The 12,643-nt window shown below is 28.3% G+C and overlaps 1 protein-coding gene across 3 annotated transcripts; it reads left to right on the top strand.

Moving 5' to 3' along the window:
- The first annotated feature begins 7,212 nt into the window (after positions 1-7,212).
- On the top strand, positions 7,213-10,007 carry LOC116004859 (probable E3 ubiquitin-protein ligase RHC1A). 3 transcript variants are annotated; one of them, XM_031245044.1, is made up of 2 exons: positions 7,213-7,326; positions 8,664-10,007. In XM_031245044.1, the coding sequence occupies exon 2, from the start codon at positions 8,724-8,726 to the stop codon at positions 9,696-9,698; it is 975 nt and encodes a 324-aa protein (XP_031100904.1). In that variant the 5' UTR covers positions 7,213-7,326; positions 8,664-8,723; the 3' UTR covers positions 9,699-10,007. The 3 variants fall into 3 exon arrangements, with proteins under 3 accessions (XP_031100904.1, XP_031100905.1, XP_031100906.1); XM_031245045.1 differs by having other exon boundaries at positions 7,230-7,326; positions 8,651-10,007; XM_031245046.1 differs by lacking the exon at positions 7,213-7,326 and adding an exon at positions 7,434-7,451.
- The last annotated feature ends 2,636 nt before the right edge of the window (positions 10,008-12,643 follow it).

Genomic DNA, 12,643 nt, shown 5'->3' with positions numbered 1-12,643 from the left:
TAGGTTAATCAATTGATAAAATGGCATATAATATTGTGTATACTAATCAGTATTCTGTAGTAAGGAATAGCCTATTAAAAGGTAATAAATTATGGTAAAATGGTGATAAAATGACTTAATTATTAATATATGTATAGTAATTTATCTAACTATTGACTTAATTACCCTATATAAAAAAAANTATATATATATATATATATATATATATATATAAAGAATACAAATCCAAAGGTAGGTAGGTTGCTATAAAATTTGATTAAAAATAGATATATATCTAATTATTGACTTAATTACCCTAATTTGTCTAATTATTGTCTAATTACCAAAATCATATTTGATAAAAAATAGATATCAAAATCATACAAAATTTAAATGCTAATTTTTTAATTTCTAAATGTAATTATTTTAATTATAAATCTATCAATATAAATTATAATTTACCAAAATTATACTATAGAATTTGCCTATACATATTATGGAGTAATAAATATTATATGTGTATATATAAAATGTAATAAATAGTAATTATGGGTAATTAGTTATTAGTAATTATGGTAATTCCTTATTAATAATTATGGTAATTATTTTGATAGTATATTTGTATTTTATAGATTAATACATATACGTGCATTAATGTAATAGTGTTATACCACTGAAAAATGTTTATGGTAATTAATTATTATGATAGTAATCCCCTCACCAACTTTAGATGTCGTTGATCAAATTAATTAGTACACGTGTGACATAAACACTGCAGAAGGTCGAACATATTTAATATATAATAATAATAATAATTTTTGTATGTACGAATTGATATTCCTATTAGCGAAAAGTAATTAATTTAGTTTAATTGACTAATAATAATTGCCTAATAATTATTATGGTAATTAAGCTAAATATTGGTCGTTGAATTTATTTTTATACTCCGTAATAATTAAAGTTAAATTATTTCTCATTTTTCCATATTTATTTTTGTAATAATATAATTACTTAAGTTATATTAAATATAGATCTTTTTAAGATAATTGTAAACAAACAAGTCATATATTATTCAATTAATTAAGTGATACTTTTGCACTAATCTTATAATCAAATAAATGTACATATTCAATATTATATTTTTTTTTAAATAATTTTATCTTTAATTTTATTATCTAAATAAATAATACAAAAAATTATCCGTGAATCAAATATGCTTTGATTCAAGCAAAGAAAACATCAGAAAACATAATCAATCCAACTAATTTCATCAATTGCACTATATAATATTCGATGTTATAATTTATATAATTGTATATCGATCTAAATATTCTTAAAATATTATAACAAATTCATTCCTTGCAACGCACGGGCGAAAATACTAGTAATAATATATAATAATTCCTTATCAGATTTCTAGCCTTCCTTATCATTCCTTATTTATGGTTAAAATTGACAAAATATTCAAATTATGATTCCATTCTTTATTCAATTCCACTCCTAGATTCCTTATTTATTAATGAAATATATATCATTCAAATTACTTTTATTTTAATTATATTTCAGATTTCAGACATCTATTATAGTATTCCTTATACTATGATGTATATTTTAGTATTCAAAAAAAAATATTACTATATTATGTTAATGTACGTAATTAAATTACTCTCATGATAATATTCAAAAAAATAAAAATTCCAACAATCAAATTATTATATGATGTATATTATAGTATTAAAAAAATATTACTATATTATGTTAATGTACGTAATTAAATTCCTCTCATGATAATATTCAAAAACAAAATTTCAACAATCAAATTAGTATATGATGTATATTATAGTATTTAAAAATTCCAACAATCAAATAAATACAAAAATGTTACATATGTTAATTTAATTTATAGTAATAATTATCTAAAATATTTATCATACCATGAATCATGGTCTACTTTTAAGGTACACTAAATTAATACTCCGTATATTCTTTTTCAACTTAAGTTATTTTTATATATACAAATAAAATTAATATATAAAAAATATATCATTAAAAAGTTCTAATTAAAAACTTTTAAATAACACCAATATTGATCTTTTTATTTTAATGTATTAAATTAAACATATAATTATATTAAATCACTATATTATATTCATTTTCAATATAATATTGGATCATTTTTAAAATGTTGTAGATTGATTTTTTAAAATACTATTGCAATATATAATTAAAATTAACATCGATTTACAAAATAATCTCTCTCTCTCTCTCTCTCTCTCTATATATATATATATATATATATATATATATATATATTAAAACATAAGTATTATTTTCCGCTCATCTTAAAAAACCACTTCTGTTTTGAAATTTGAAATTACAATCATTTTTTACCTAAATTAAATAATTATAAAAATATTATATATGTTAATTTAATTTATAGTAATAATTATCTAAAATATTTATCATACCATGAATCATGGTCTACTTTTAAGGTATACTAAACTAATACTCTGTATATTCTTTTTCAACTTAAGTTCAGTTTTTTATATACAAATAAAATTAATATATAAAAAATATATCATTAAAAAGTTTTACTTAAAAAATTTTAAATAACACCTATATTGATATTTTTATTTTAATGTATTAAATTATATTAAATCACTATATTATATTCATTTTCAATATAATATTGGTTCATTTTTAAAATGTTGTAGATTGTTAAAAAAATACTTGACCAAATATATGAAAATTCAACAATATTATTATATTTTACATTTTAATATATTTGTATTTTTTAATTTTTTTTATTAAAATTCATAATAACAAAATTTTATCCATGCACCGCACGGGTAAAACACTAGTTTTAATAATAGGAGACGTGCAAAATATTTTATTGACTCATTTTAATAAAGGAGACATTGCTTCAAAAAAATAAATAAATAAAGGAGACATGTAAAATATTGAGTTAATTTCATTTTTTGCCCTAGATTTATATGTGACAGTATATTTTTAATCAAATTTTCCAGAACATCCACGTTTGGTCTTAGGCCTTCCTCAATAGTTAAACTTGAGTGTAGTTTTTGAGGAATTTTTGTAAGTGTGATTATGAAATAGAAAATTGGGTGGAGAAAAAAAAATAAAAGGAAAAAATAAGACAAAACAAAAAAATTGAAAAAAAAAATAAAAAAGGAAGAATTACGCGCCCGCCTGGGCGCATGATTTGCACCTCACGCATGTGAGGCGCAAATTAAATGCCACAGTGGGCCCCACTAATTTCTGCCAAAATCCAAACATTTGCAGGATAAAAACATCTACAAATTTTACCCCTTTCCATATGTATAAAACTCATGCATTAGTTTTTAGGCCTAAAACTTTGCGCCAATAACAACTAATGGTGAAGGCCTTAGTATTATTGTGACATGATTATGTTTCGTCCCCTATCAACAAAACAGTTTAAATGCCGTTAAATAAGGGTATTTCGGTCTTCAATTATACATTTTTCAAAAAAAAATATATATATATATATATATATATATATAACAGGTCAACGTACTTCGTATAAAAAAGATTAAAATGTTCTTGTATTTAACGACATTTTAACAGTTTTATTGATGGAAGACCAAAAATGGTTCTGTCACAATAATACTAGAACCAAATGAGGATGTTCTGAAAAAAAAAATTAATCTAAAAGTGAATTGTCACCTATAAATCTAAGACCAGAAATGGAATAAAGTCTAAAATATTTTATTGACTTTAATAATTTAACTCTTATCTTTTTTTATTTATTGATGTGAAATGGCAAATATAATGCTAATTGTTTTAAAAGTAATCTTAAATTCCTATCCCCTTTGGCTTTGGCTTCTTAACATGTCAAGAGTTGATGTTTTTTTTTCCTGTATAAAGGCTACGTTTTCCAAATTGCTGGGTTTTCACATGGTAAGATTGATTAATTTTGTAACTAATGGTTTGACACTAATTACAAATCATACTATTTGAGAATTTTTAATAATAATAAAAAAGAAATGGCATAATCATTATTAAGGATAAAAGTTTCATGTGATGTATTGTGTTATAATTCATTAACTAATTTACGTTATGCCAACAAAAGATTATGTTATTATGAATTTGCATTAACAAAATTGAAAAATAATTTTTTTTAAAAGATGTTTGAAAGTATAATGGTTGATTATGAGAACAATGTCAAATCATAGATTATAAATGATGAAAAACTTGTGGTCTAGTGGCAAAGTTGTACTGTTGTTTGTTCGAGCCTCAGTGGAGGCAATATTACATTGTAACAAAGTCAGTAGTACTAAAAAAATGATGAAAAACTTTCTTTTATACAATGGTTGGTGTTGGTGACTCTTGAAACAACAACTTCATTTTGTTTGTGACTGAAAATTAGTTTCGTAAAAAAAATAGTTCAAAATGAGAATTAAAGAGATCAATCATAACTTTTGTTAATCGTCATTGCATATGAGGCAATTAGAGGAAATTGTCTTCTTTAAAATTTAAAAGTCATCCTTGGGTTTGGTAGAGTAGTTCCAAATAATATATGTGCTTGCTTTCAAATTAAAACATGATTTTCAAGTCCAGTAATGACCGCTCTAGTACTTATAAACCTGTCAATATTATTATTATTATTATTTTTGTATTTTTTAACAGTTCCAGTTTTCAACTTCAATTCATGATTGTAGATGTAGAAACATTTGGTTCATTTAAGGGTGTGTTTGGTAACCCATAAAATGACTTCCGGAAAACGTTTTCCGAGTTTTCGGTGTTTGGCAACGTCCGGAAAATGTGGTCAACGGAAAATGTTTTTCGTTGACCAAGAAAAATCAGTTCATTTTTCCGGAAAATGACTTAATGGATTTTTTCTGTAAGTCATTTTTCGGAATCGCCAAAATGGTCGCTTCGCATGTTCTCGGCCAAAACTAAGCCGTATCACCCATGATCGTGGACCAAGGAGGTGGAGAAACCGCCGTTTCCGCCGAAAACTTGTGCTACGTTTTTTTCCTTTTTTTTTAATTCTATTTTTAATAAATAATATTATTCGAATATTATTATAAGTTTTATATTTTAAATAAAATAATTACAATGTTTAATTATACAATTCTACCCATTTTTCCGAAAATGAACCAAACACACATAGACAGTTTTCCATAATACATCCAAACACTTAAAATGAAACTGTTTTTCAAAAAATGACTCATTTTCCAAAAAACATTTTTCATAAGTCATTTTACTACTTTACAAACAGACCCTAAGAATTCATGCATTTGCACACAACAACAAATCAACACTGACATCACATTTGCATGTATGGTCAAAGTTTAGACATATATTTCTTTTAAACGTGTTTAGTAAATCAATATGTTCATTTGTAGAGTCAACCGCAACAAACCACATGACTTGCATAAGTAATGCTAACATGACTTTGAATTAGACGATAACTATAAATCATAATCGATGTTCCTCGTATGATAACAGAACTCTGGAATAGAATAATAGTTATGGTGTTCAATGACAAAAGAATTCGTACCAGTGCAAGAACTTCAATAATGAAAAAAAATAATCCATGAAATGATTAATGGAGACCAAGCTTTGACAAAGAAATCAAGGTGTTGTTGCCATTGATGATCACATTCTTGGAGTGATCCTGAATGTCTAGGTAGTCATATATTAACATGACAATGCATTTTGAAAGTAATGGATGCTAATTTACAAAATTGAAAAATAATAGACTAACATTGGAAATGACCTAAAAGACATAGTATCAAAAGTGAAAAAATTAAATATTTTTATTTTGTTTGATTGAAAAATAAAATAAAACGACAAGTTTTCTCTAAAAATCCGAGCATGTGCCACGTATGTGACAATTTTGTTGGTTATTTGGCTGATGGATAAAAATTTAAGAAACGTGCACTTAAATTTGAAAAGAAAAATTGAAGACATAAAATTAAAAAGAAGTTAAACCTGGTGGGCCAGATGTGATACGGAGTAAGGGGTGTATTCAATCACGACTTTCATGAACTTTTAAATACTTTTATCAACTTTAAAAGTTTGGTGGTATTCAATTTAGACTTTTATAAACTCTTTAAAAGTCTACCTGTATTCAATTCAAACTTTTTAAAACTCTTTAAAAGTATACTGGTATTCGATTCAGACTTTTATATAGTTTTTAAAAGTCTACTGGTATTCAAAAACTTACTGACTTTCACAAACTCTGTCAGAATAGGATTTCTATAGACTTTTTCTTCATTAATATAAATAGATGAAATCCAACCCTCCAACCCTAAACTTTCCAACATTCTCTACAGACTTTTTTTTTCCTCTATCTAAACTAGGCAAATTTTTCGATCAATTTACGGTACGTTTCAAATCTTTCATAAATATATTTTTTTTAATGTTCAAGCAAATATTTTGTTGCCATCACAATAAAATAATTGCTGCGATCGCAACAAAAAAATTTATTATGATCACAGCAAGAATCTCCTTGGAACAAAAAATTATTTATTGATATTGACAACAATATTTTTTTGCTGCGAACAACAAAAAAAAATTGCTGTTCGCAGCAGAAATTTTCTGCTGCAACCAGCAGCAAATTGCTGATGGTTGCAGCAAAATTGGTGAAGATTTATAATTTAAAATTTTAATTAATTAATATAATTTTATATAATTGTATGTTAATTAATTATTAATATATTTATTTAGGTAAGAAAATAAAAATATATTCAATGCATTCAAAAATATATTAATTAAAATTTTATTTAATTTAAAAATATATTTGTAGTTGTTGTTGGTTGTATATTTTTTTTTACAATGCATTAATTTATTTATGATTATAAAAATATTTTTTTAAAAAAATTATAAATAATATATTAATGGAATTTATGGAATGTTTGTGAAGGTATATTCAATTTAGAGTTTTAATGACTTTTGTAAACTTTTTAATATGAAAAAAATTTTAAAAGTCTATAAATGTTTGTTCTATGGATATTTATAAACTTTTACAAAGTTTATAAAAGTTTAAAAGATTTTAAGAAAGTTTACAAAAACTCTACAAAAGTCAATTAAAATCCATCACTTTAAAAGTTTTTAAAAGTTTGAATACACCCCCTAAGTTTTACAAAAATTTACCCTTTTGGTAGAAAGTAAACTTAAAAAGAGAGTAATCTTTTAAATTACCCCGTACAATATATTCCATAGAATAAAGACAGTAAATGCTTTCCATTTTCCTTTTAGGACGGCTGAGGTAATTTCTGGAACCGCAAATATATCATCTCCTTTCTCCGAACCCCACTCTCCTACCCACTTCAACCCCCTCTCTACGCCCGATTCTCTCAGGTAAGCTGCTGAGCTCAATATTCTTCCCAATTCTTTTCCATGCTTTTTCATTTCTGCTCTTTATTCCTTTCAATTATGCTCCTCAACAGCTCAATTCAAGAGAACAATAAGGTTTTGATTTTTAGGTAATTTTGATTGTTTGTATGATCTCCTCTTGGTGTTGCCTGATTCTACTTCCACAGGTTGTATCGCATGTTGGGCTTGACTTTGATTTTGTTTACTCTTTTGTTTTTAATTTCAAATCTGGGGCGTAAGAATGTTTAGATGGTAGTATGTGAAGCTTAGCCAGATTTACTGTTTATTTTGCTTGTTTTGTTTTTGTTAGTTTCATTTTTATTCAGGGAATAGCTGAATTATTTTCTCCCTTTTTGTTTTTTTTTTCCTGGAAAAATTTCAAAAATTTATGACTGGTGAAGTAGTAGAAATTGAAGTTCACTCGGATTTCCATTTCTGTTAGTTGGAAATGAATGATAGATGATGAAATGTGCAATGGCTCATCTTACCCTTGTTTATTTATATTTGAGAATGAATCTCATCTAACCTTTTTTTATGATTGAAAGGAAGAGATATGCGCAATTTTCCCTTAACTTGTGCTTCAATTTTGCAGTAGACAGGTGAATGAAAATCTAAAATAATAATAATAATGTCGTGCAGTGTTTGGTACTCAATTATCATATACTCTACTTGTGAAATGAAACTTTCTTTTAGGTGGTGCAGTTTCTGTTAGGGAGTACTACTTATATATTTTCAATTGGTTTTGTTGTGCATTGTTCAGTCTCTCTCAATGCATATGTTATCTGCCTGACTGCCTTCAGTTCACCAAAGATACTGTGTTTCTTTCTAAGATTTTCATCTATTAGGACTATGTATTCTAGTTACACTAGAATTCCTTCTCCCTCTCACTGTGGTAGTGTGAATCTACCTTTTATCATTCCTATCTAACTAGGACTCTTTGTATTCTTATAAATACATCTCTTCCTCCCGTACTTTGTAAATTGGATTGTTCACTAATAAAATTCTTTCTTGAATTATTGTTCTAATCTCATCAATCAATCCTATCTATCTTTGCACCTTGGTTCTATCTGTGAATATTTTCTCTCAAGATAATTTTTACTTGTTTGGGCTTGTTAGTGTGGTACCACTGCTATATTTGTTCAATTATCCTTTGTCACTCATTCTGCCCTAAAAGTTGTTTTTATTGATCATTCAGTATTAATGTATGTTGGACCGATGTCAGTGTTAACACGTTATAGAGGTTCAGTTGCATTGGTGGAGGGTTTAAATTAAGTGTACTTACATCAGTGTGCTATTTTTGAATTCTTAGCATTTTGATGCAGGATAACCTCTGGAGCTGGGGTTCAGATTTAAAGTTTGTTTGTTAGTAATTATTGAAGAAGATGTCGAGTGGGAGATATACACACTGGTGCTACCAATGCAGGCAGCCAGTTAAGCCTCGAGGATCTAATATTCTTTGCCCATACTGCCATGGTGGCTTTGTGCTAGAGCTGAATGAGGTGGTAGGGGATGGAGAACAACGGGGTCATATTGGATCAAACATTGAGGATGATCATCACTCTAGATTTATGGAACCTTTCCCTGACCCAAGATTTGGGATAGTGGATGCCCTTGAAGCATTTATGAGGCAGAGAATGGCTGGAAGAAACCCCAGTTATGATATTAGGTCGAGATCTGGCATGATGCCAGAGAACAATATGTCTTTTGGTTCTGGGCCATGGGTGATATTTCACGGCCAATCTCCTGTTCGTATGACACCTGATGATGCTTTTGAGTACTTTTTCAATGGCAGTTCTAGAATGGGGGGGCAGCGCCGAACTAATTTTGATGATTTCTTTATGGGACCTGGACTGCAACAATTGATTGAGCAGCTTAGTATGAATGGCAGGCAGGGCCCACCACCAGCGCCTCGCTCTGCAATTGATGCCATGCCCACCATCAGGATTACCGAGAGGCATCTCAATACTGATTCACACTGCCCTGTTTGTCAAGATAGGTTTGAATTGGGCTCTGAAGCAAGGCAGATGCCATGCAACCACATTTACCATTCTGATTGTATCGTGCCATGGTTGGTCCAGCACAACTCTTGCCCTGTTTGCCGCCTCGAGCTTCCATCAAATGTTTCTGGGAGAGGGCGTTCCAATTGGAGTTCAAGATCCAGTAATGCCAGCAATGGCAACAACGGTAACGGTAGCAGCAACAGCAACAGCAACAGCAGCACCGACAGCAATGGCCAGAACCAGGGAAGAAGAAATCCTTTCTCATTCCTATGGCCTTTCCGCTCATCTAACCAGAACTCTAGTAGCTCTGCAGCAGCATACGAGGACAACAATGGGACAAACTATTATCACTACTGATTTTTCTTCACTGCATCATCTTTTCTCATCATGTTACATTGCCTCTGAGAGGAGCTCAATCTGGATTCTGGGCCCCCCTTGGACTGGACTGGAAGTGAATCTGAAAAAAATGATCTTGTGTACTTAAACAGAATGTTCAAAAGTATAGAATATCACAAGTATGCATTTAGAGGCCATGTAAATGTTTTCAATTATCCTTTCAAGTATTTTCAAAATGTATGTGACAGGCTTGGTGCTTTTGCAGTATTATATCTGTCTCTGTATTCTTCTTTTGTCATCCTCCCTCCACAAAGTGTCACCATTCAATCATATAATGTGTCAGAATCTTCATTTCATCAAATTTTAGCACATAACTCTTCTGCCCAATCGGGCATCCATTCTTCTGTTCTTTATGCTTCATTAATCGTTGGGTGAGTATTTGAGTATCCGTCAAAATTTAATACTTATGTAGGAATATATGTATATAGGGAAGAGATTAGGTGCGAAGGAGCTCCCTGGTGAAAGATGGGGTGAGATCTTTTATATCAACGGTTCAAATCAATGAAAATAAAAAAAAAATTTTAATACTTAAATGTAAGAATACTAGTTTTATACGCGCACTGCGCGAATGGGTTAATGCAAGATCATGGGTTAATGCAAGATTATATAGGAGAAGTTTCTACATGGATAATTGAATGTTGAATCTTTTTATTTAAATATCTAACTCAAAGTATATGAATCCAAGATAATATACAAAATTCATTATAATTATTACTAAAATAAATGTTTGTAACCTTGTAAAATCGATAGTCTAAATATTTGGTCTAAAAATGATAGTTTAAATAAATACTACTTTTCATTTGAATTTTTCTAAATGTTCTTAATTCTCTTTTGAGTAACATTGTCATTGTTTTCATCTTTACTATTTGTTCTCTTCCTTTTGTTGGTAGTGTGTTATTTGCAATTCGGTTATTGTTGATAACATAGATGACAACGTCATGCAATGAGATTATGAGATTATGATATAGGAGCTATGGACTTTACTTTAGGTGTTCTGCTTGGGGTTCATTTGGTTCAACCATTATTGTTGAATGAGTTATTGTGGATAAAGAAATCCTTAGTTTAAGAAAAAAGATTAAATAAATTAATAAAAATTTAGAAATTTAAAATATTATATATTCCAAAAATATTAAAAGGTAGTTTCTCGCTACAATTTGCTGAGTAATGGGTTATTTGAGTACTTTCATTGTCAACAAATCCCTCAAGTAGTTAATATGATTGGTTTCAAACTATTCTTTTTTATTTTTTTTCATGGTATTAAAGAAATACATATGTATCGTTTTTGGGTGTAACTACTAATTTATTTAATTCAATAAGAGTAAAATAGAGCTATTCCGCTTCAATTTGTTGGGTTATTTGAGTATTCTATTTGTCAACCAATCCCCAAGTAGTTAATATAATTAGCTTCAAATCATTTTAAATTTTTTTTCCATAGTATTAATAAAATACTTGGTAAATAAATATATAACATTATTTTGTACTATAACTTTGATATTTAATTACAAGATATTGTAAAAATAAGATAATGGACAATGTAATGAATATCAATTGATAAATTTGAATGTAAAGAATCTTTGCATGAGAGAAAATAAACACAATATAACTAATGAAATTATTTCTCTTATTTAATTTAATTTTTTGATAATGAATATGTTTTTCAAATAAAGGTATTGTAGACACATAATTCTAAATTAAAGAAATACATATGTATTATTTTTTGTTGTAGCTACTAATTTATTTAATTTAATAAGAGTAAATAGAGTGAGGAACCTAATTATGTCAAATTTGATTGAGATGAGGTTCGAACCTAAGACCTTTCTTATATAAATTAATGAGTAAGTTAAAAGTTAACGGAATATTAACGGAGAAGAGAATACTTAACGGAAAACTTAACGGATAATCATAAAAGTAAGGTTAAATTAGGTAATCTCTATTAATAATATTAATCTGAATTATCTTAACCATCTATTTGATTAAATAATTCATCTGAACCATCTATTTGATTAAATAATTTGACCGCCATTTTTTCTACCCATTTTAGGCCTAACTCTCTTTGGCTCTTATTATATAGTAGATATGTATATAGGGAAGAGATCAGGTGCAAAGGAACTCCTAGGTGAAAGATGGGGTGAGATATGACCTGAGCCGTTGATCAAATCTATATCTGATATGAGTCGTTGATCAAATCGATATCAACGGTTCAAATCAATGAAAAAAAAACGCATGCCAACCTGCATACACTGTCTCGAATTGATGCACCTTAAAATATAAATCTGAGAACCTTAAGTTATAAAACTACTCACCTTAAGTTTTAAATTGATGCACCTTAAAATATAAAAGTAAAGCACCTTATTCTTTAAACATACGCACCTTAAGCTATAAAACTACGTATTTTAAGCTATAAAGCTGCGCACCTTAACCTTAAAGCTTAAACACATTGTGTTTTAAACATACTAGAAAGCGACGCACCTTAAGCTTTAAACATACGCACCTTAAGCTTTAAACATACGCACCTTAAGTTCTAGAATTACACACCTTAAGCACATAAAATGCGCACCTTAACCTTAAAACTTAAGCACATTAAGTTTTAAACTGGTGCACCTTAAACTTGAAAGTGACGCACCTTAAGATTTAAACATACACACCTTAAGCACAAAAAATATGCACCTTAAGTTTGAACAATACACAAAATGACTAAAATGTCATTGTGTTTATTTTAATCTGTGTTCATCCTCGATGTTGATTTAAGCAAGATCAATGACCAACATAAAACCATATTTTTAAACTAAGGTTTCTTCGCACTTGATCCTTTGTGTGTGTGCATTTGCGTGAGTGTGTGTGTGTGTGTGTGTATTGTTGGTCTTGATAGGGTTAAGAAGTGAGTCTAGAGCGGGGGGGGGGGTGAA

Source organism: Ipomoea triloba, chromosome 14 (genome assembly GCF_003576645.1).
Source record: "Ipomoea triloba cultivar NCNSP0323 chromosome 14, ASM357664v1".
Lineage (NCBI taxonomy): Eukaryota > Viridiplantae > Streptophyta > Magnoliopsida > Solanales > Convolvulaceae > Ipomoea > Ipomoea triloba.
The sequence above is the reverse complement of the archived record's forward strand: the minus strand, read 5'-3'. Positions and strand labels throughout refer to the sequence as shown.